The sequence below is a fragment of the Salvelinus alpinus genome, chromosome 16 (assembly GCF_045679555.1).
Source record: "Salvelinus alpinus chromosome 16, SLU_Salpinus.1, whole genome shotgun sequence".
Taxonomy (NCBI): Eukaryota; Metazoa; Chordata; class Actinopteri; order Salmoniformes; family Salmonidae; genus Salvelinus; species Salvelinus alpinus.
Genome location: NC_092101.1, coordinates 12970029 through 12990623, shown reverse-complemented (window position 1 = coordinate 12990623; position 20595 = coordinate 12970029). Strand labels below are relative to the sequence as shown.

At 44.7% G+C, this 20595-nt stretch overlaps 1 protein-coding gene across 5 annotated transcripts in view; it reads right to left on the bottom strand.

The window, feature by feature from the left end:
- Positions 1-20595, bottom strand: part of LOC139540837 (3',5'-cyclic-AMP phosphodiesterase 4C-like) — a 177824-nt gene that overhangs the window by 30873 nt on the left and 126356 nt on the right. For 3 of the 5 annotated variants that reach the window (XM_071344835.1, XM_071344833.1, XM_071344837.1), the window contains 6 exons: positions 12648-12839; positions 12084-12125; positions 11410-11446; positions 10138-10267; positions 8375-8487; positions 1385-1478 (listed from right to left, as the gene is read on the bottom strand). In XM_071344835.1, coding sequence (XP_071200936.1) covers positions 1385-1478; positions 8375-8487; positions 10138-10267; positions 11410-11446; positions 12084-12125; positions 12648-12839 — 608 coding nt within the window. Of the gene's footprint in view, positions 1-1384; positions 1479-8374; positions 8488-10137; positions 10268-11409; positions 11447-12083; positions 12126-12647; positions 12840-18226; positions 18620-20595 lie in introns of those variants that run through there. The other 2 variants (XM_071344838.1, XM_071344836.1) reach the window with 2 other exon arrangements.

Genomic DNA, 20595 nt, shown 5'->3' with positions numbered 1-20595 from the left:
TTGGTGAAAACCTGCTCCAGAGCACTCAAGACCTCAGACTGGGGCGAAGGTTCACCTTCCAACAGGACCCTAATCACACAGCCAAGACAACGCAGTAGTGGCTTCGGGACAAGTCTCTGAATGTCCTTGAGTGGCCCAGCCAGTGCCCGGACTTGAATCCGATCTAACGTCTCTGGAGAGACCTGGAAATATCTGTGCAGCGACGCTCCCCATCCAACCTGACAGAGCTTGAGAGGATCTACATAGAAGAATGGGACAAACTCCCAAAATACAGCTGTGACAAGCTTGTAGCATCATACCCAAGGAGACTCGAGGCTGTACTCGCTGCGAAAGGTGCTTCAACAAATTACTGAGTAAAGGGTCTGAATACTTATGGGTGCCTGCTATCTCTATCTAGAGTGGCACAGCAGTCTAAGGCACTGCATCTCAGTGCAAGTGGCGTCACTACAGTCCCTGGTTCGAATCCAGGCTGTATCACATCCGGCCGTGATTGGGTGATAGGGCGGCGCACAATTGGCCCAGCGTCGTCCGGGTTTGGCCGGGGTAGGCCGTCATTGCAAATAAGACTTTGTTCTTAAATGACTTGCCTAGTTAAATAAAAAATACAAATCTAGAAGGGGGCGCTGAGTATGAGAGTGGATGTATGAATGTTTGTCCTTTATTTTACTGATGAGTACCAGAATCCATATTTCATCAACGTACAATTATATGCATACTTTCATAATTTCACCCTGATACGTTTTTCTTAAGTATTTGCATGAATGTGAGATGAAATGTCATTATGTCGTGCTATCATTTGTTCTCTCTTTGTTCCCTCTCTCTCTTCCCTCGTCACAGGTGACGAACTGCACCTGTGACCAGTGGGAATGGTATATAGTGGAGTGCTATGGGGTGGGGCTTCAAGTCTCCTGGTTCAAGACCTGGGAGAACATGAGTGAAGGTGTCTCTGTGAGGAGGCCTTCTTATTGCCACCCGTACCATGTGTTTGTTATTTTCAGCCTGAGGGCCATGTATTTGTAATAAATATCCCTTAACTTTGCATCAGACAACATGATCCTGCGATTCCTTTCATAGATACGGCCTGTCCGTGAGCATTTTCTATGAATACCCTCTTCATAATGCATTCTAAGTGCATTTCTAATACCTTACGAGCTATGCATAATAATGCACAACTCATGAACATATTTGACTACATTTATAGAGCATTATGACCAAGGCTGTATAACGCCTTATAAAGCAAATAAATATTGTATTATGTAACAGAATTTGAGCAGGATGAATGCTTTACATCAATTCCTATTTGTCAGTAGAGTCAAAATAAAGACCTTGCGTGGCCATTTTAATGCATGTTCAGGAGCCATTCAGGAGCGCTGTTGTCACTCACCTAGGAAAGTGTTGGCGATAAACTCTGAGACTTGGTTTCCTGACCGGCTGGTTTCTGACAACTGGGTGAGCTCTCTGTTCAGCATCCTTTTGAACTGGGGGGGAAGATCAGACACCAGGCATCAGTCACACAAGTTCATACATGGACATACAGTACAGTGTGGAAAGTAGAAAATGCCTCAGTAGAACAAGTGTATCAGCATTAGAGTTCTTCACACACTTTAATGTGGATGACTGACTGATCTCTTTTTGCATAAACAACTTGTGAAATGATAAATTAATTAAACAAAATGAGAGTTCAAAATGGCCCCCAAAATATTTTTACATGATGTTTGGTGTGATTTCTTTACACCACACATTTAAGTGTCCGGAGTAAACTAACAAGTAAATCAAATGACAGTAGTGATTTCCTTGATCACATCAAAATAAATGTGTGAAATTAGATATCAATAGACTAATAGTAGTCAAGTAAGACACAATTATATCAATAAGACCAGAAAATGAATCATTAACTATCATGACACAACCTCATACAAACCCCAAGTCTATTCAGTGCATCACACATTTAGTTGTTGTTGTTGTTTATTTCATACTAAACACATGCACAACAAATATTGCACCATGTTTAGCTGAATTAGCTCTGTTGGTATTTTCCATCTGCAGGGACACAGTCGTTCCATGAATGGGGATAAATGGAAAAACCAGGGAAATATAGCCATATCATTAGCAGACAGTGCAGCACACAGTCCAGACAGAAAGAAGGGGGACATTCTTTTTTAACCAGAGCGGTGTGGTTGCCATGGTGAATCATGGTACACAGAGGCAGCCGTGCTCAGTGAGTGGTTCATTGAGAGTGAGCGCAGGGTATTGGGAAGGGAGGGTAGGGCACAACGTCTTCAGCTGGGCTCAGTCCATTATGTAATCACGTGGGTACGAGATGGCGGAACGCACAACGCCAGCCATACAAACCACCATATGGTTTTAAAGGAGACGGTGCATGTACACACACACACTGAGACATACAGGACGGAACGTGTAGTGTACTCACAGGGAAACAGGCATGTGTGTACACACAGAGGTGTACACACACAATATGTGATAACTTGTCTAGACAATAATAGGCAGTTTTATACACTACGTAGCCAAAAGTATGTGGACACCCATTCAAATTAGTGGATTCGGCTATTTGTTACGGTGTATAAAATTGAGCACACAGCCATTACTGAAAAGCTCAGTGACTTTCAACGTGGCACCGTCATAGGACGCCACCTTTCCAACAAGTCAGTTTGGAATCAGTTCCTGATTTGTTAGGAGCTTTATGAAATGGGTTTCGTGGCCGAGCAGCCGCACACAAGCCGAAGCTCGCCACGCGTAATGCCAAGCGTCGACTGGAGTGTAAAGCTCTCTGCCATTGAACTCTGGAGCAGTGGAAACGGGTTCTCTGGAGTGATGAATCACGCTTCACCATCTGGCAGTCCAACGGACGAATCTGGGTTTGGCGGATGCCAGGAGAACGCTACCTGCCCCAATAAATAGTGACAACTGTAAAGTTTGGTGGGTGAGGAATAATGGTCTGGGGCTGTTTTTCATGGCCCCTTAGTTCCAGTGAAGGGAAATCTTAACGCTGCAGCATAGAATGGCATTCTAGATGATTCTGTGCTTCCAACTTTGTGGCAACAGTTTGGGGAAGGCCCTTTCCTGTTTCAGCATGACAATGCCCCTATACACAAAGTGAGGTCCATACAGAAATGGTTTGTCGAGATCAGTTTGGAAGAACTTGTCTGGGCTGCACAGAGCCCTGACCCCATGTTTGTCGAGATCAGTGTAGAAGAACTTGACTGGCCTGCACAGAGCCCTGATCCCATCGAACACGTTTGCGATGAATTGGAACGCCAACTGCGAGCTAGGCCTAATCGCCTGACATCAATACCTGACCTCACTAATGCTCTTGTGGCTGAATGAAATAAAGTCCATGCAGCAATGTTCCAACATCTAGTGGAAAGCCTTCCCAGAAGAGTGGAGGCTGTTATAGCAGCAAAGGGGGGACCAACTCCATATGAATACCCATGATTTTGGAATGAGATGTTCAACAAACAGGTGTCCACATACTTTTGTAGTGTACCATCTCACTGACATAATATGCTAAAACACAGATACATCCAAAAATATACTGTTCTACAGTGCACCAAAGCACACTTATCGTTATGCAGACACATTAAGAAGTTTGCAATGCAATAACAGAAAATGAAATTCTGACACCCTTACACCTTGAGCCCACACACATTTCCGTGCACTCACCTGTATGAGTGTCCAAGACACAGAGAACAAAGTGACTTCGGGCAACCCAGTGGACACATGTTGAATCAAAAACAAAGACGAGTGAGCAGTAAAAACCAACTCGGATGAATAAAATCCAGTAGCAGATTCTATGGGTCTACAGTTCCGTCACAATCTGACAGTCCGTAGGTCCGAGATTGAAAGAGGGGAAAAGATCTAACAGTCGTCAGCCAAAGACGAGGTGTGCCCGTAGCCCTGAGCTGAGTAAGGAGGACAGAGGGCACAGAGGGGACATGGGGGACAGGCGGTGCAGGGCAACGGGACAGACAGTCCAGCTAGGTGCAGGACACCAGAGCGCATGGCTGACTGCTGCTCCTTCATCCACCATCACACTCTCAATGTAAACACAGAGACCGAGAGGAAGGAGTGAAAGATAGAGGGAGGGAGGGATGGGGAGAGTATGAGCGAGGAAAGTCTCTCCCTCCCTGTGTGTATCTCCCCTTGAACTGCCTATATGCGGGATGCCCCCTTGCCAATCAGCTACAGAGGCTGGAGGGATGCGAGGGATCTGATTGGTTGTGGGTGTAAAGGGGAGGGGAGTGTGAGAGGTGGCGGCTGAGAGAGAGAGGGGGATACATAATGCATCCAGGAGGAGTGGAGTGGAAAGAAGGGATGGGAATCCATGCGACTGGTTGGAAGTAGTGTTGGTATGTGTTGGTGTGTGTTTGTGTCTGAATGGGAGGGCGTGTGCATCAGCCCAATGCTCTTTGTATGCCCAAATATTAAGCAGAGGGAGAATGCAGCAGCAGTTCAACTGCCTACATCTGTAAAAATGTAAATACTGCAACGCAACAAGAACCGACCTACTTGGTGGAGGGTCCAAATAATAAGTGGTCATATCTGTGAATCTGTGGTTGCCATGGCGCCGCGAGGTCGCATATGCAGAAAGCTCTGTCAATATTGTACATATTTTAATAGTTGTTTAATAGGTGTTTCTGGACAGATTTTTTTTTAAACAAATATTTAATTTGTTAGCTAATTAAGTTTTGATTGTATATACACTAAACCAGAATATAAATGCAACATGTAAGTGTTGGTCCCATGTTTCATGAGCTGAAATAAAATATCCCAGAAATGTTCCATATGCACAAAAAGCTTATTTCTCAAAAATGTTGTGCACAAATTTATTTACATCCCTGTTAGTGAGCATTTCTCATTTGCCAAGATAATCCATCCACCTGACAGGTGTGGCATATCAAGAAGCTGATTAAACACCATGATCATTAGAAAGGTGCACCTTGTGCTGGGGACTTTAAAAAGGCCACTCTAAAATGTGCAATTTTGGCACACAACACAATGCCACAGATGTCTCAAGTTTTGATAGAGCGTGCAATTGGCATGCTGACGGCCAGAGAATGTAATGTTAATTTCTCTACTATAAGCTGCCTCCAACGTCATTTTAGAGAATTTGGCAGTAGATCCATCCGGCCTCACAACTGCAGACCATGTGTATGTCGTTGTGTGGGCGAGCGGATTGCTGATGTCAACAGAGTGCCCCAAGGTGGCGGTGGGGTTATGGTATGGGCAGGCATAAGCTACGGGTAACGAACACAATTGCATTTTATCGATGGCAATTTTAATGCACAGAGATACCGTGACAAAATCCTGAGGCCCATTGTCGTGCCATTCATCCACTGCCATCACCTCATGTTTCAGCATGATAATGCACGGCCGGCCCCATGTCACAAGGATCTGTACACAATTTCTGGGAGCTGAACATTTCCCAGTTCTTCCATGGCCTGCATATTCATCAGACATGTCACCCATTGAGCATGTTAGGGATGCTCTGGATCGACCTGTACGATGGCATGTTCCAGTACCTGCCAATATCCAGCAACTTCGCACAGCCATTGAAGAGGAGTCAAAAAACATTCCACAGGCCACAATCAACAGCCTGATCAACTCTATGCGAAGGAGATGTGTCGCACTGCATAAGGCAAATGGTGGTCACACCAGATATGACTGGATTTCTGATCAACTCCACTACCTATTTTTTTTAAAGGTATCTGTGACCAAAGATGCATATCTGTATTCCCAGTCATGTGAAATCCATAGATTAGGGCCTAATGAATGTATTTCAATTGACTGATTTCCTTATATGAACTGTAACTCAGTAAAATCTTTGAAATTGTTGCATGTTGTATTTATATATTGATCCACAGCAGTGCAAGACTGGCAAGTCAGTTATTTAACCAACTGAACTGAGAAGCTAGCTATTTAGCTATCTAGCCATCTAACTGTTTTCATTTGAAACAACAAGATGACAGGCTTGGAGACTGTTGAATATGGCAGAGGATCCCTAAAGGTTTCAAACAATGGTTTATTTCAAGGTGGACTGTAGTGTTGACTGTAGTGTTGACTGTAGTGTTGACTGTAGTGTTGACTGTAGTGAGCTTCAAGCGCCTTAAGCTTAGTGGCTGCATGGCTTCACGCAGATGGGTGCTACATGTTTTTCGGAGGAGTTTACCAAGGAGTCTATAACTGGGGATGGAAAGGTGTCCTGGCTTCTGACTAGTTTCCCCCCTGGATCTGACCATCGTTTCCCCCCAGCTCAACCCTTCATCTGGGCCTCCACTCTTCATCTGGGCCTCAGTTGGAAGAGAAATGGATGGTGCGGGTGAGGAAGGTGCGCATGGAGAGTGGATCAGACATATGTTGTGACCCATTGGACTTCCACCTCCCTCTGTGGATGACTGTGGAAGATCTTCCACCCAGAACAGAAAATCGCTATACAAATCTACAAATCTATTATTATTATTATGTATTTCAGACATTTCCTTGACCGTGGCATTCCAGCTGTTACAGTGCATTCAGAATGTATTCAGACCCCTTGACTTTTTAAAAATGTTGTTACGTTACAGCCTTATTCTAAAATGGATTAAATCTATACACAATACCCCATAATGACAAAGCAAAAACAGGTTTTTAGAAATTTTAACAAATGTATCAAACTTAAATATCACATTTACATAAGTATTCAGACCCTTTACTCAGTACTTTGTTTTAACACCTTTGGCAGTGATTACAGCCTCGAGTCTTAGGTATGACGATACAAGCTTGGCACACCTGTATTTGGGGAGTTTCTCACATTTTTCTCTGCAGATCCTCTCAAGCTCTGTCAGGTTGGATGGGGAGCGTCACTGCACAGCTATTTTCAGGTCTATCTAGGGATGTTAGATCGGGTTCAAGTCCGGGCTCTGGCTGGGCCACTCAAGGACATTCAGAGACTTGTCCCAAATCCACTCCTGCGTTGTCTTGGCTGTGTGCTTAGGGTCGTTGTCCTGTTGGAAGGTGAACCTTCGCCCCAGTCAGAGCTTTGGAGCAGGTTTTCATCAAGGATCTCTCAGTACTTTGCTCCGTTCATCTTTCCCTCGATCCTGACTAGTCTCCCAGTCCCTGCCACTGAAAAACATCCCCACAGCAAGATGCTGCCACCACCATGATTCACTGTAGGGATGGTGCCAGGTTTCCTCCAGACGTGACGCTTGGCATTCAGGCCAAAGAGTTCAATCCTGGTTTCATCAGACCAGATAATCTTGTTTTTCATGGTCTGAGTCCTTTAGGTGCCTTTTGGCTCCAAGAGGGCTGTCATGTGCCTTTTACTGAGGACTGGCTTCCGTTTCACCACTCTACCATAAAGGCCTGATTGTGATGGTTGTCCTTCTGGAGGGTTCTCCCATCTCCACAGAAGAAATCTGGAGCTCTGTCAGAGTGACCATCGGGTTCTTGGTCACCTCCCTGAGCTCAGTTTGGCTGGGGGGCCAGCTCTAGGAAGAGTCTTTGTGGTTCCAAACTTCCTCCATTTAAAAATGGAGGCCACTGTGTTCTTGAGGACCTTCAATGCTGCAGAAATGTTTTGGTACCCTTCCCCAGATCTGTGCCTCGACACAATCCTGTCTCGGAGCTGCACGGACAATTCTTCGACCTCATGGCTTGGTTTCTGTCATTATGGTGTATTGTGTGTAGATTGATGAGGAAAAATAATAGTTTAATACATTTTAGAATAAGGCTGTAATGTAATAAAATGTGGAAAAAGTCAAGGGGTCTGAAAACTCTCCGAATACACTGTATACTGTGCCATTTTCAAAAGCTATTGAGATGGCATAGCGAACAAAAGCATCATATCACTTCAATCAACCACTGTCTTGATGCATTAAGGAAAACAGCATATGCTACACAAGGAACTGAATTCTCCAATCAAATATACTGTACAGGTAAAGAATAACATCACTTTGTAAATCTTAAACATAAGACATTTGATCGACATGAACACAGGGCAATGTGATACTGATGAGAGAGATGAAAGGCAATGGTATTCAAAGTTGTGTTCGCGACCTTTAGTGGGTTCACGGGGGAAGTACAGTGGGGTCACGTTATTGTATGGGATAATATACAAATGTTTTTGAGAAAGATAATTTGAAAAAAAAAAAAAAATTATTGAGTAAAAATGTATTTATTGGTTTCTTTTCATTTTGATAAGAGATTCAAATGCAATGAATTGAAGGTTATATGTTGATGTAAAAATCTAAATTGACCAATTTTACGGTTGTGTCATCAGATTTGGGGTGGGGTCGGGAGAAATACCACTGCTTTAAGCAATCATTTCCAGGTTGTTACTGTAGATGGGGCTCAGTTCAAATGCAACACAGCTCACCTTGTTGGAAGCCATCTCGCTGACTGAGTGACAGGTCTGCAGGGTCTCCAGCTGGTCCAGACACCAGTCCAGCTCCTCCAGTGTCTCTATGGCCAGCTTCTGGTAGGGCTCCTCTGAGGGGGTCAAAGATCATTATGTTGTTAAAGCCCTGAGAGAGACCTCCAGAGACCATCCCATCCAGACCCTAGTCTGGATGGGGGGGGGGGGGTGCAAAGACATCTATATCGTCCGCTAATACAGGACTAGTAAAGGTCCGGTGCAATACTTTTGTGAAAGTGTTTTAACTAAATGTATTGTATTTCAGTGTTTACCAGCATTTGTCATTTGAGTCTGATAATTATCTGTAGAAAACAGTTAATCTGATAATACCTGCTTCATATAGCTTATGTTTTCCAGTTTCTTGAAATACAGTACTTTGCAAATGGTATATTCATTCCTTTTCCATTTTAGTAGATACTCTTATCCGGAGCAATTTACAGTAGTGAGTGCATACATTTTCATACTTGTTCGTATTGGTCCCCCTGTGGGAATCGAACCCAAAACCCTACTGTTCCAAGCGCCATGCTCTACCAACTGAGCCACATCATCACAAACCACTTGATGTCTCAATGTACTCAATTACTGTATTGTACATTGTTTTTCATCATGGTGAGGGAAAGTCTACAGGTACAAACCTAGATGACCAGCATATGTACAATACAGTAATATACATTTACATTAAGTGGTTTGTAAGGATGGTAAATTAATACTGAACAAAAAGTGATTGTTTTCCATGTTATTTGATCAAGAAATTTAATTTGATGTGGATGTTTTGGTCTTTTCCCCATAACTTTGCACCTTTTGATATAAACGTTTGAGGACTGAGTTTTGTTCTTTCTGGATTCCATTAGAATGATGATCACAGAGAAAGGGACAGGGCAACAACTCTTACAATTCCAACTGTTGACCCTTACAAGATAACTTTCTTAATGATCTTAAAAACATTTTTCTTTCCCAAAGCTGAGATGCTAAAAACATTTTTTGCCCGCTACAGACATCTATATCGGTCCGCTAATACAGGAGTAGTAAATGCCCAGTGTACTACTTTTGTGAAAAAAAACATTTCCTTACATTTTTTTATATTTTTTATTAATCAGATCTTTCAGGGGGCACCCTCTGCACCCCTACTTCCCACGGCTATGCAGGCGTGATCACTTTCTCTTTATTTGACCCTAGTCCCACAGAATGTGGCACTGACCCCATGTGTTCAGTTATCTGGCATCAGACTGTACGGCTCCATTTCAAACCAGAGACTACACAATTAATTGTCTAGACATTTATTGCATATTTTCTCTTGTCTGTTATCAGTGAAAACGAATTCTAAAACCATGGCAGCTTCAAATACTACAAATATCCTCCTGAGTACTTGTATCGAGCTATGACATTTTGGATTGCCATAGAAAATAGGACCAGTGTCTACATTTGTCAACACCCCCCCCCCCCCCCCCACAAAAGGATGGATATAGAGACAGATATTTTTCTGTATGTCTCCTTACATCTTTGCATTCTCACTGCACTGCCCTTACCAACGTGAAAGCTGACAGATAAGCAATACTTGCAATTATGGCAGTAACATCAAATCAATCTTACAGTTTGATCGTAAGCTGTATTTTCAGTTCTTATGAACTTATTATTTTCACAGAGTGCAGCAGACACTAGGGAACAACAAAGCCAATTGTTGTGAAGTAATGTAAGAGGTATGATCAGATGCGTAACCTACTGACCTGGTATGCTTGGCTTGGTATGAGTAGGCATTGAGGGAGGGTTGCTGCCTGACGGCCGCCTGTTGGGCCGATCCTGCAGATGAGTTATGACGGCAAAGTTGCTTCTGACTGTTCGGAGACTGGCGAGCACCTAAAGAGAGGGGGTGAAAGGGACACTGATTTAGTGGTATGATGCATTATGTCCATGATATTCTACGCACAATATCCAGATTTCCTAAAACATAAGATTTCGTTTGGGTTTTTCGATTTTTAATGGGAGCTATGTCTGTCCCAAGACAATCAAATGAAAATCAGAATGTTACGGTTTTGGAATTTTGATGCCAACATAAAGGGTAGTTGATCAAACTCTGCCTATGGCTCTGTAGCCTGGTGCCAGATCTGTTTGGGCTGTATAGCCTGCACCTATCGTGACAATGACCAGTTGGCTATACTGCACAAAAAGTACTGGGACCAGGCTAATGGCGCTGTCTTTGGCATGTGCAGGTAGTAATTTAGTAATTTAGTAATTTAGCCTTGCTCAAGGGCACATCGACAGCTTTTTCACCTAGTCAGCTTGGGGATTCAAACCAGCGACCTTTCGGTTACTGGCCCAACACTCTTTACCGCTAGGCTACCTGCCGCCACTAAGGTATTATACACCTATCACACACGTGAGCTCTAGTGAGACACTGAAGATGTGCAGGGGTACAAAACATCCCTAAACACCTGTCTCAGGTACTTTGTGTGCCTTCATGTTGCAACTCAAGACTGCTCCGAGTTCAAAATGTCACCCCGGTGAAAAATCGCGGAGGCAGTCGGCCCATAAAAGATCTCTCCTTTCCAAACCCTTGAAGATTTGACATCTGTCCGGCTCTGCTTCGACGCACGTTAATATTAGACACCTCACTTGTTTTGTAACCCTAGTTGAGTTGTGACACACAATGACACGCACTACGTGCAGATGGGTTATTGCAGCAAAAGCCAGTGGTCTGGGTTGGACGAGTATCGCTGGCACACAGATGTCGTCACAGCTACGTTAAAGTAGGCCCGTGTGTTCAGACCTTTGAAATGTTTGAATCCTTCCCGACTGTAATGTGCTTTGTGGATTCAAATAAAGTATTTCATGTGTTTGTGTTTGTGTGTAATGAATGGCGCCCTACCTCTTAAAACACCACCAAGACAGCACTGTGCATCATATGATTTTCCACGCAAGAAGTACAGAAGGCTGGCTCACTGTACTGCACACAATATTACCATGCACTTAAAGAGAAAACGCATGAACATAGTACTGACCTGTGCAAATGGTGTCACAATCATGTCTTCTCCATGTCTAAACGGACAGAAGAAAACAAAAACACTGGGTTAGATACTACATCTTCAACAAATAGGTGAAGAACAGAATATCACCATCTTACAAGGGCAATATTGATATAATATACTCTATACTGGGGCTCTATGGTACGCCCTGAGTGTAAAGCAATGGGCGTCCTAAATGCAGCCTGAACACCCATATATCCTGTTTCAGTTAACACATTGGACACATGGAGAGGAAACAAGTGACATGCACACAACTGACTGTGAGAACTGTGGGAAAAACAAACAAAATCCTTTGAAACTGTGCTCTGGGGGCATTATCATGCACATAATGTGTGGTCTTGTGGTCGAGCCTTACTGTTAAGATTATAGGCCTCAGCCTATCCATGCAGCACACAAACAGCAGCAGGCTCAACTCAGATGCAAGGCCTGTGGGGTTTTTCTTATGGGATGGTTCGGGAGGAAAAGGGGGTGAGGGATGTGTGCATGTATGGGCTGGGGGGTTAAAGGTTATGTGTTGGGGCAGGAGGTGGGTGGGGGTGTGTGGAGGGGTTAAGGGGTTTGTGAGGGCAGGAAGTGTCTGAAACCTGCAAACGCAGTGGGTCCTTAAAGGGGAAGTTAAATAGAAAAAATGTGTCACACGCATCTCTCACCGCGGCAGCCAACCGACTTCCCAGTGCTTCAAGCCCTCTTCCCTTTAAAGACATAGAGCGAGAGTCCAGTGACTAAGCTAGACTTGACATGGGTAAACAGACTGTGACATGGCCTCCGATCTCCAGAAACAAACATCAACAATACGAGACAGGAAGGTTACGTTTTTAGGGACCTCTGTGGGAATCATAGTTGAAGGGTTAGCTATGACAGTATAAATATAAGAGAGTAGACATGTATTGGTTAGTGAAATATCAAGGGTGGGGGGAGAGCAACAACAGCAAAAAGAGAGACAGAAGGTCAGAAAAAACTATTCAGAAAGAGTGAGCGAGAGAGAGAGAGAGAGAGAGAGAGAGAGAGTGAGCGAGAGAGAGTGAGAGAGTGAGAGTGAGAGTGAGAGTGAGAGTGAGAGAGAGAGAGAGAGAGAGAGAGAGAGAGAGAGAGAGAGAGAGAGAGAGAGAGAGAGAGAGAGAGAGAGAGAGAGAGAGAGAGTGGGAAAAGAAAAGGGCCTGGAGAAGAGGTAAGGTTAGGAGGGTCATGCATCACTTTGGTCCAATGGTACTTACAGCTCACTGGCCATGGAGGAGTTGCGGGACATGGCTTTTGGTGAGAGGTCGAAGTCTGAGTCGGAGCGGTAGAGGAAGGACTCGCGGCGCTGGCTGTGGGGGTAGTTGGCCTGCAGGACCAGGCCGGAGCTGGGGCTGGCCTGGGGGTCCAGAGGGCTGCGTCCCACCGGCAGCCCATTCTCCACATCAAAACTGAGGAGAGAAGAGAGAGAGAAGGGACGATTCATGTGAATAGGTGTCTGGAGCAGCGGAGCAGGAAGACAAGATGTCATTGTCCCTTCCTTTATTCTGTCCAGTGTGATGACAGAGGTATGGAAGTCCGAAAATGTGTGAATCTTCAATCCGAAATCATCATTGTAGTTATCGTCATCAAAAAAACAGCACTGACCAATCTCTGCCTGCCTCATAGCTAATACACAGTATATTGAGAATAGAAAAGAGCTGACCTAGTGATAGCAGGCCTCGAGCAGCAGCCATTCCCTACAACCCCCACACCATTTATTTGAACGCAATCACGCTAGTGTCAGCACTGACTTCACCACGTACGTCAGCAGTGCCAAAGTCTTCCGCCTCTGTCAGGGCCCTGGGCAGCACTAAAACAAATGGTGCTGCTGGCACCTCTCCACCTCTGCAGCCAGACCCTGACCCCAAAATGTCAGGGTGATCAGTCCATAGCCATCCAATCTCATAATAGGGCTGACTGTTTGATGGGACAGGGGAACTCCTCTTCATATTTTGAGGATGCAATTAGACGTTCAGTTAGGAGATCGGAGGGGGAGAAAGGCAAGTGGGAAATACAGCGGGAATGCTGGATGTGGGGATTGAACCCCAGTCTCTGGAAGGAAGTCATCTAAGCTACAGTATGTGTCAAGAGCTGGAATTGTTACCAATCAACCACAGGCTCTGCATGAGCAAAGTATATCCAATACAACAGGGACATACCGCAGTCGGCAGGTGAATGCTTACAAAGTTATAATACTACAATATCCTCCTCCTTTAGGCTCTTTGGTAGGAATACGTGACCGTGCGTCTGACCTGTGTGACTCTCCTTTGTCCAATCGAACTCCAGAAGCGGAGTTGTTCCAGGGCGGTGCCACGGTATACAGGCGGCAGCTGCAAGGTCAGGCTGAGGTGGAGTTGGAGAGAGTGATTCTAAGAATAGCCCTCTATCATTGATGGAGGTACATGCGAGAGGGCTATACATAGCCTGAAACATACGGCATGCCCCCCCTGGCTGGAGTCTCATGTAATTACGTTAGGCTGAAACCCTCACCCCATACGGTACATACCCTTTCACTCGACTTCAAGTTCAACACATAATGAATAGAAAGCGCTGCAGATGTTTTTTGTCATGCTTTCGACAAACAAGTGATTATTTGCCAGCACTGTGTGGCGTGCGAATTTCTTTTGAGTTAAACTATTGCTGAATGTCCTCGAGGCACCTGCAACAACCACCTGTGGATGTACGAGTGCATTTCACTCCTCTCACAACAGCAGTCGAACCTGCATGCTTCTGTATGGGGTGTGTTGTGTCGTATGCACCCTAAATACAACGAGGCTCAGTATTTTGCCTAAATTAACATTTAAAAACAAACCTGCACCACACTCAGGCAGTGACTGACATCATTAATCAGAAACAATGAGAGAGAGAGAGAGAGAGAGAGAGAGAGAGAGAGAGAGAGAGAGAGAGAGAGCAACAGAGAGAGAGGGCAACAGAGAGAGAGAGTGAAAGATAGGTTTGCATTTCGACGGCTCAAAGCAGCGTTTTAACAAGCTCCACCTGATTGGTGAGGAGAGTCCCAGGGGGAGGAGCTGCAGTATAAGAGCATCAGTGCCAGGGCTTGCCTTATTACCCAACCTCTCGTCCTTCCTTTCCTCCCTGATTGGTGGGGAGAGCCCCAGGGGGAGGGGCTTGCCTTATTACCCCACCTCTCCTCCTCCCTTCCCTCCCTTTTTCTCACCCTTCCCTTCATCTAATTTTCAAAGATGCGTCCGTCCCCTCGGAGCGATTTGGGCCAGCTCTGACGGTGGGATGTCATCAATCACGATGCCAATGGTGTCAGCAGCTATGAATAGCTCTATCCAAAATAACTGAATTAACCTCCAAAAACACTCACACGTGAAACAAAACTCGCCCATTAGAACTGAAATCCACGTCATTCACATGAAATGTTAATGTTTGAGTAAACTATCAGAGCCTGAGGCTTGGAGATATCAGAGTACACTTATGGACTGTGGCTATCTCCTTCCCAGCTGCAGGCGGCTTCTCTTCTCAACAACGCTCCCACTCACTTCTACTTCCAGAAGCAATACAGTGCGGTAGATGATGGCGCATATTTTCCCAAGAAAACCACTTGGGCAAAGTTCAAGAAATGCCACTAGGAAAAACCTGGGATTATCAGACTGAGTGGGAAAACAAGTGTCCATAAACAGTGGTATTCATACTGTTAGTCCCCTCTAGTGGGCTCCCGAGTGGCGCAGCGGTCTAAGGCACTGCATCTCAGCGCTAGAGGCATCACTGCAGACCCTGGTTCGATCCCAGGCTGTATCACAACTGGCCGTGATCAGGAGTGCCATAAGGCGGTGCACAATTGTCTGGGTCAGGGGAGGGTTTGGCTGGGGTAGACCATCATTGTAAAAAAAAAAAAAAAGTTGTTCTTAACTGACTTGCCTAGTTAAATAAAAAATACTGGAAACAGAATGGGCTTCTGAGTGTCAGGTAGCACCATCTACTGGAGACAGAAATATAACTCATCACTGTGCCAGTCAGTGCATGTTCCCCAGCACACCAGTGTCTCTATAGAGAGCACAGAGCAATTTAAAGTACATGCATCTTAAATGTCAGCCAGAGAACAGGTAAGATGAGTTTGTGGACTGGGTGGTAGCCTAGCGGTATAGAGGTTGGGCCAGTAACCGAAAGGTTGTTGGTTCGAATCCCCGAGCTAACTAGGTCCGATGTGCCCTTGAGCAAGGTACTTAACCCTAATTGCTCTGGATAAGTGTGTTTGCTACTGTAAATGACCCAAAAAAGTATAATAAAAAAATCTGATGTTACACTCAACATGGAGGATACGTATCATGTAGTTACTTGACACACAAGCATTAACCCAATTGTGCCATTCCACTGAATAAACCTTCGAGTCAATCTTCTCTTATTATGGTGGTGCTCTTTGTCTGGTAGGTCATAACTGGTGATAGTGACCTTGGTGTTGTCATTGTTCTCAGACGTCAGTCAGTGTCTCCTCTCCCTTCTCTTTGAGTCTGGACTACTGTCAGAACTCATGGGAGACAGGCCTCCCTGTATCCCACTGTGGCACGCACCCTTCTGGGGTTTCTCCCGAGGAGACTACTGGCACATATACACATGCACATATACACACGCACACACACAAACATTTGGTGCAGACTAATCACTAAATTACTATCTTATACTGAACAGGAACGGTGATATCGAAACGTCATCTGATCTCCACAAACACAAAGATAATCCTCCATGTTTCCTTTCCTCTTCAATTGTGGGAAAAAGAGCAAATCCATTAGTTCCTGGATAAAAGGATAAGCCCCCCTCAGGATTCAAATGAAATCAAACTTTATTTGTCACATGCGCTGAATACAACAAGTGTTGACTTTCCCTTGAAATTCTTACTTACAAGCCCTTTACCAACAGTGCAGTTCAAGAAAGAGTTAAGAAAATGTTTACCAAATAAACTAAAGTAAAAAAAGAAGAAGAAGTAACACAATAAAATAACAATAACGAGGCTATATACAGGGGGTACAGGTTAGTCGAGGTAATTTGTACAAGGAGGTAGGGGGTAGGGGTTACTAGTGACTAGTGATTCAGAGGAAACTCAAAGAAGCATTCAGGTCTGTGTCATTCAGACAAAGGTCGTTCCCCAAATACCGCTTTTAGCTAAAAAATAGTCCCAATCCCCCTTCTGTTTTCTTTCCGAGTGGCGTGAGAACCAGCTCCGGGGGCCTCGCCGACCTATGACAATCAAAGTGTGTGTGTTTGTCTCGGGGAAGTTCCCGCAGCCCTTACACACCAGGAAAGAAGGGAGTGGAGGCAGAGAATGTTGGAAAACAGAGGAGTGGACCTTTTTTGGTGTGTGTGTTCCTGGTGATGCGTAAGCTTTGTACTGGGGGGAAAGGGGGCCCCTGGTTTGGGAAAGGGGGATGTTAGTGTTGCACCTCTCACCCCATTGTGCGCGACCTGACACCCGTAGCAAAACAACGTGGTGCACCACCAAAAAAAAGAAAAAAATAATGTATTTGAAACTGCACATCTTACGTATGAAGACAGAGCATTAGCGCAAAACTGACTTTTTATTTGAGGTCCCATGTGCCAGTCTAGAGTAAACAATTTCAACACTTCCTATTAAACCTATGTCAAACACTCAACTTTTGAACACAAACTCCATGGTTAACGTGTAAATGAGGCTATATAAACCTCTTTGCCCTGTATACTTTTGTACCGGGTCTAGCCAAAGGTGTTTTATATAGGTTACTGACTATTCTTCTCTTATCTGGTCTAGCTTCTGGTGTTTATAAGTCATTTCTGGATACTGATAAACATGTTATACAAGTTATTTATCATCTCAACAGCCGAACAAAATTCAACCCCACAACATAATACATTCACTGTGTATCAATTTATACAAGTTGACCAAAAGGGAAAAACGTTCCGTGTACAACAACATAAGATACAGCCATGAGCATATGTTTTCTAAAAATAGCCCTTGAAGAGAAGTCGTTGCACGAGAACAGACATGGAGTCATCAGAGACCCGCCTGTGGATTATTTTTCTCTCTGAGCGACTCAACTTGACTCGCTGTCAACAGGGTAAGAGAGACCCAACTTTACTGGTAACATGCAGTTCTGAAGTTCTGAACACATACATGTTCCACCCTCCATATACATGCAAGCACACAAACAAACGTCCCTGGTATCAGAGCCACAATACTTCGGGACTTTAACTGGCTTGACCAAATGGGTTAAGAATAATATGGTTTTTATAATAATCATCATTTTTATAAACATTGTAATCCAGATAAGCAGTTTGACCTAATATGACAAATATGTGAGCTTTTGACATTTAGCGGTTTATAAAAGGGGAATGTTTGGCCTAGTAAGTTGGTGTGGCACAGCTGAACAAAAGTTGAATGTACCACTTGAGCCAATAAGATAATAGAACCCATATTGTCTCACATTAATCATAAATAAACTGAAATGTTAAGAACTAAAGGAACTGAGAAACTTTTGGAAAGATCTCCAAAGCAAAGCCAAAAGATAGGCCTTCTTTGCTTTTGTTCACCGCCAACTGACTATACTGTTCCGCACTGTGGATGAACTCTTACCGGAACAAGCCTCTGTACCAGCCAACAAGAATCAGAGGTAAAAAGAACTTCAGCTATTAAAGCCGCTTCAAAGATTTACAGGATGTATACATGAAGAGTGAGAGTGTAGAAGTAACCGATATAACAGATACAAATAAATACACACACACACCACCCATACCCGTACAGTATCACCCACCCCACCTCCCACAAACACACCCACTCACACGCTTTGGCTTCACTTACTCAAGGGGGAACTGGAGGATCCTATCCTATCCAGCAGTGGTCCTGTGGTAACACACAAGCAGCCATGTATCAGATGAGCACTACAACGGCTCCAGAATGCCACCGTCCGTATACCCATAAACTCTGGCCGGGGCCGTGACGTCAGAGGCGCTTGTGACAGACGACTGGGAGAGGTAGATAAGCTACTGTGGTGGGCCCTGCTCAGGCCTGTCAAGAGAGTGCTACAACCCAATGGCTACACAGCTCAATCCTCTCACATCTAGTGTGGAACCTACTTCTCGTGGCCTCACTTTCTCCCCTGCCTCTCGTGGCCTCACTTTCACCCTCGCCTCTCGTGGCCTCACTTCCTCCCCTGCCTCTCGTGGCCTCACTTTCACCCTCGCCTCTCGTGGCCTCACTTCCACCCCTGCCACTCGTGGACTCACTTTCACCCTCGCCTCTCGTGGACTCACTTCCTCCCCTGCCTCTCGTGGACTCACTTCCTCCCCTGCCTCTCGTGGCCTCACTTTCTCCCCTGCCTCTCGTGGCCTCACTTTCACCCCTGCCTCTCGTGGTCTCACTTTCACCCCTGCCTCTCGTGGTCTCACTTTCACCCCTGCCTCTCGTGGACTCACTTTCACCCCTGCCTCTTGTGGCCTCTTGTGCTTTTGGAAAGGAAATAACTCCCCTCAAATGTTGACAGTTGAAAGAAACTTCTGTGAAAATTGAAGTCCAAGCTCTTTAAAAGACTTGCATTTACCTGAAGTGCTTTTCTCTTGGTTTTGAAGTGCTCTTCTATGGCAGTAACTCACCCAAACCACCACCCATTTGTATTACCATCTGCTTTCATTTGCTATGACACAAACATTACCCATTGGGACATTGCCAACCTGCAACTCATGACTACTTACTATGATACCATCAGCTCTGCTCAATCCCATGACCTAGGCGAGGAGGCAAGAAGGCATGAAATGAATGAAGTGTCATGAAGTGAAAAAAGTGGTATTCCAGCATGAGCCCTTTCCCCTATCTCCACAGGTGGGTATTACAGTATGGAACTTTAGCCGGTAGGACTCTGCTTGCGTGCTGGGTATCTCTTAGCAATTAGCTAGTGCTTGTCCTCTCAAATCTCTCCGCTAGAGGAGGCCAGCCCTGGCTTGACCTCTGTGGTATGACCCTCTTCTTTCTCTCCCGTGTTTCATTATTGTCCTCTTAGAATGGGATCAACATGCTCTTTCCCAATGGAAAGGGAAAAATCACACTGTTGCTACCTCGCAGTCCAAACAAGGTGCATAAAATCAAGAACAAACAAATCGGCGAGAGATATTCAGCCATTCTTGGAGGAAAATGGAAGTTCATTAAAAGCTCATCAGGCAAAAGACAAGTATTTATCTGTCAAGCCCTCTCAGTGTGAATGACACAAAGTTTGACAGACTGTGATGTCATCAGTGGAAGTGAAAGCGCTGGCCATGAGAGAAAATACTAATAGTTGTTTCTTGAATAAGGAGTATTTCCAGCGATTTCCCTGTCTTTGCAGTCTATGGGAGGAATGTGTATAATATGTTGCGTGGAAAAAACACTCCCATGTAAAAGAAAATTAAGAAAGGAAAAAAATGAAGGGTGTGGCATTGGCTGCATGGAGGCATATGAGGGGGAAAAACAGGAGCGGTAAACATTTGGTTAAAGGAGGAAGGGAGGGAGGGGTGGGGTGGAGGGAACGAGGGAGGGGTGGAGAGCCAAGGCAGGGAGGCTCTGATCTCTGCTCCCACATCAAAGGGAGAGAGTGTGTGTGTGTCCTGTCTGTAAGCAGGGACTCCCGTTTGAAGGTGGCTTGTATGTCGTGAGACTGACGTCAATCACATCTGGACGAGTCGTCATGTAAAGCACAGATGTAAGCCAGAGAGCAGGCCAGCTGCTCATAGGCACATTTAGATACCCACTAAGATACAGCACACACACTTCGGGGGTAGTACGAGTTGACGATGTAGTCAGACGCAAACCTTGAGGTTTGTTCAATTCAATACCTTTTCCAATTGGAAATAGGATATTTCAATGTGTTGAAATGTACCCGAACCAAGTGCTTATGGTCTTGGCCAATCTGAAGGGGTTTCAGCTACAGGGATAGGACTTTGGTGACTACATACACTATATATAGTTGAAGTCAGACGTTTACATACACTTAGGTTGGAGTCATTAAAACTCGTTTTTCAACCACTCCACAAATTTCTTGTTAAAAATCTATAGTTTTGGCAAGTCGGTTAGGACATCTACTTTGTGCATGACACAAGTAATTTTTCCAACAATTGTTTACAGACAGATTATTTCACTTATAACTCACTGTATCACAACTCCAGTGGGTCAGAAGTTTACATACACTAAGTTGACTGTGC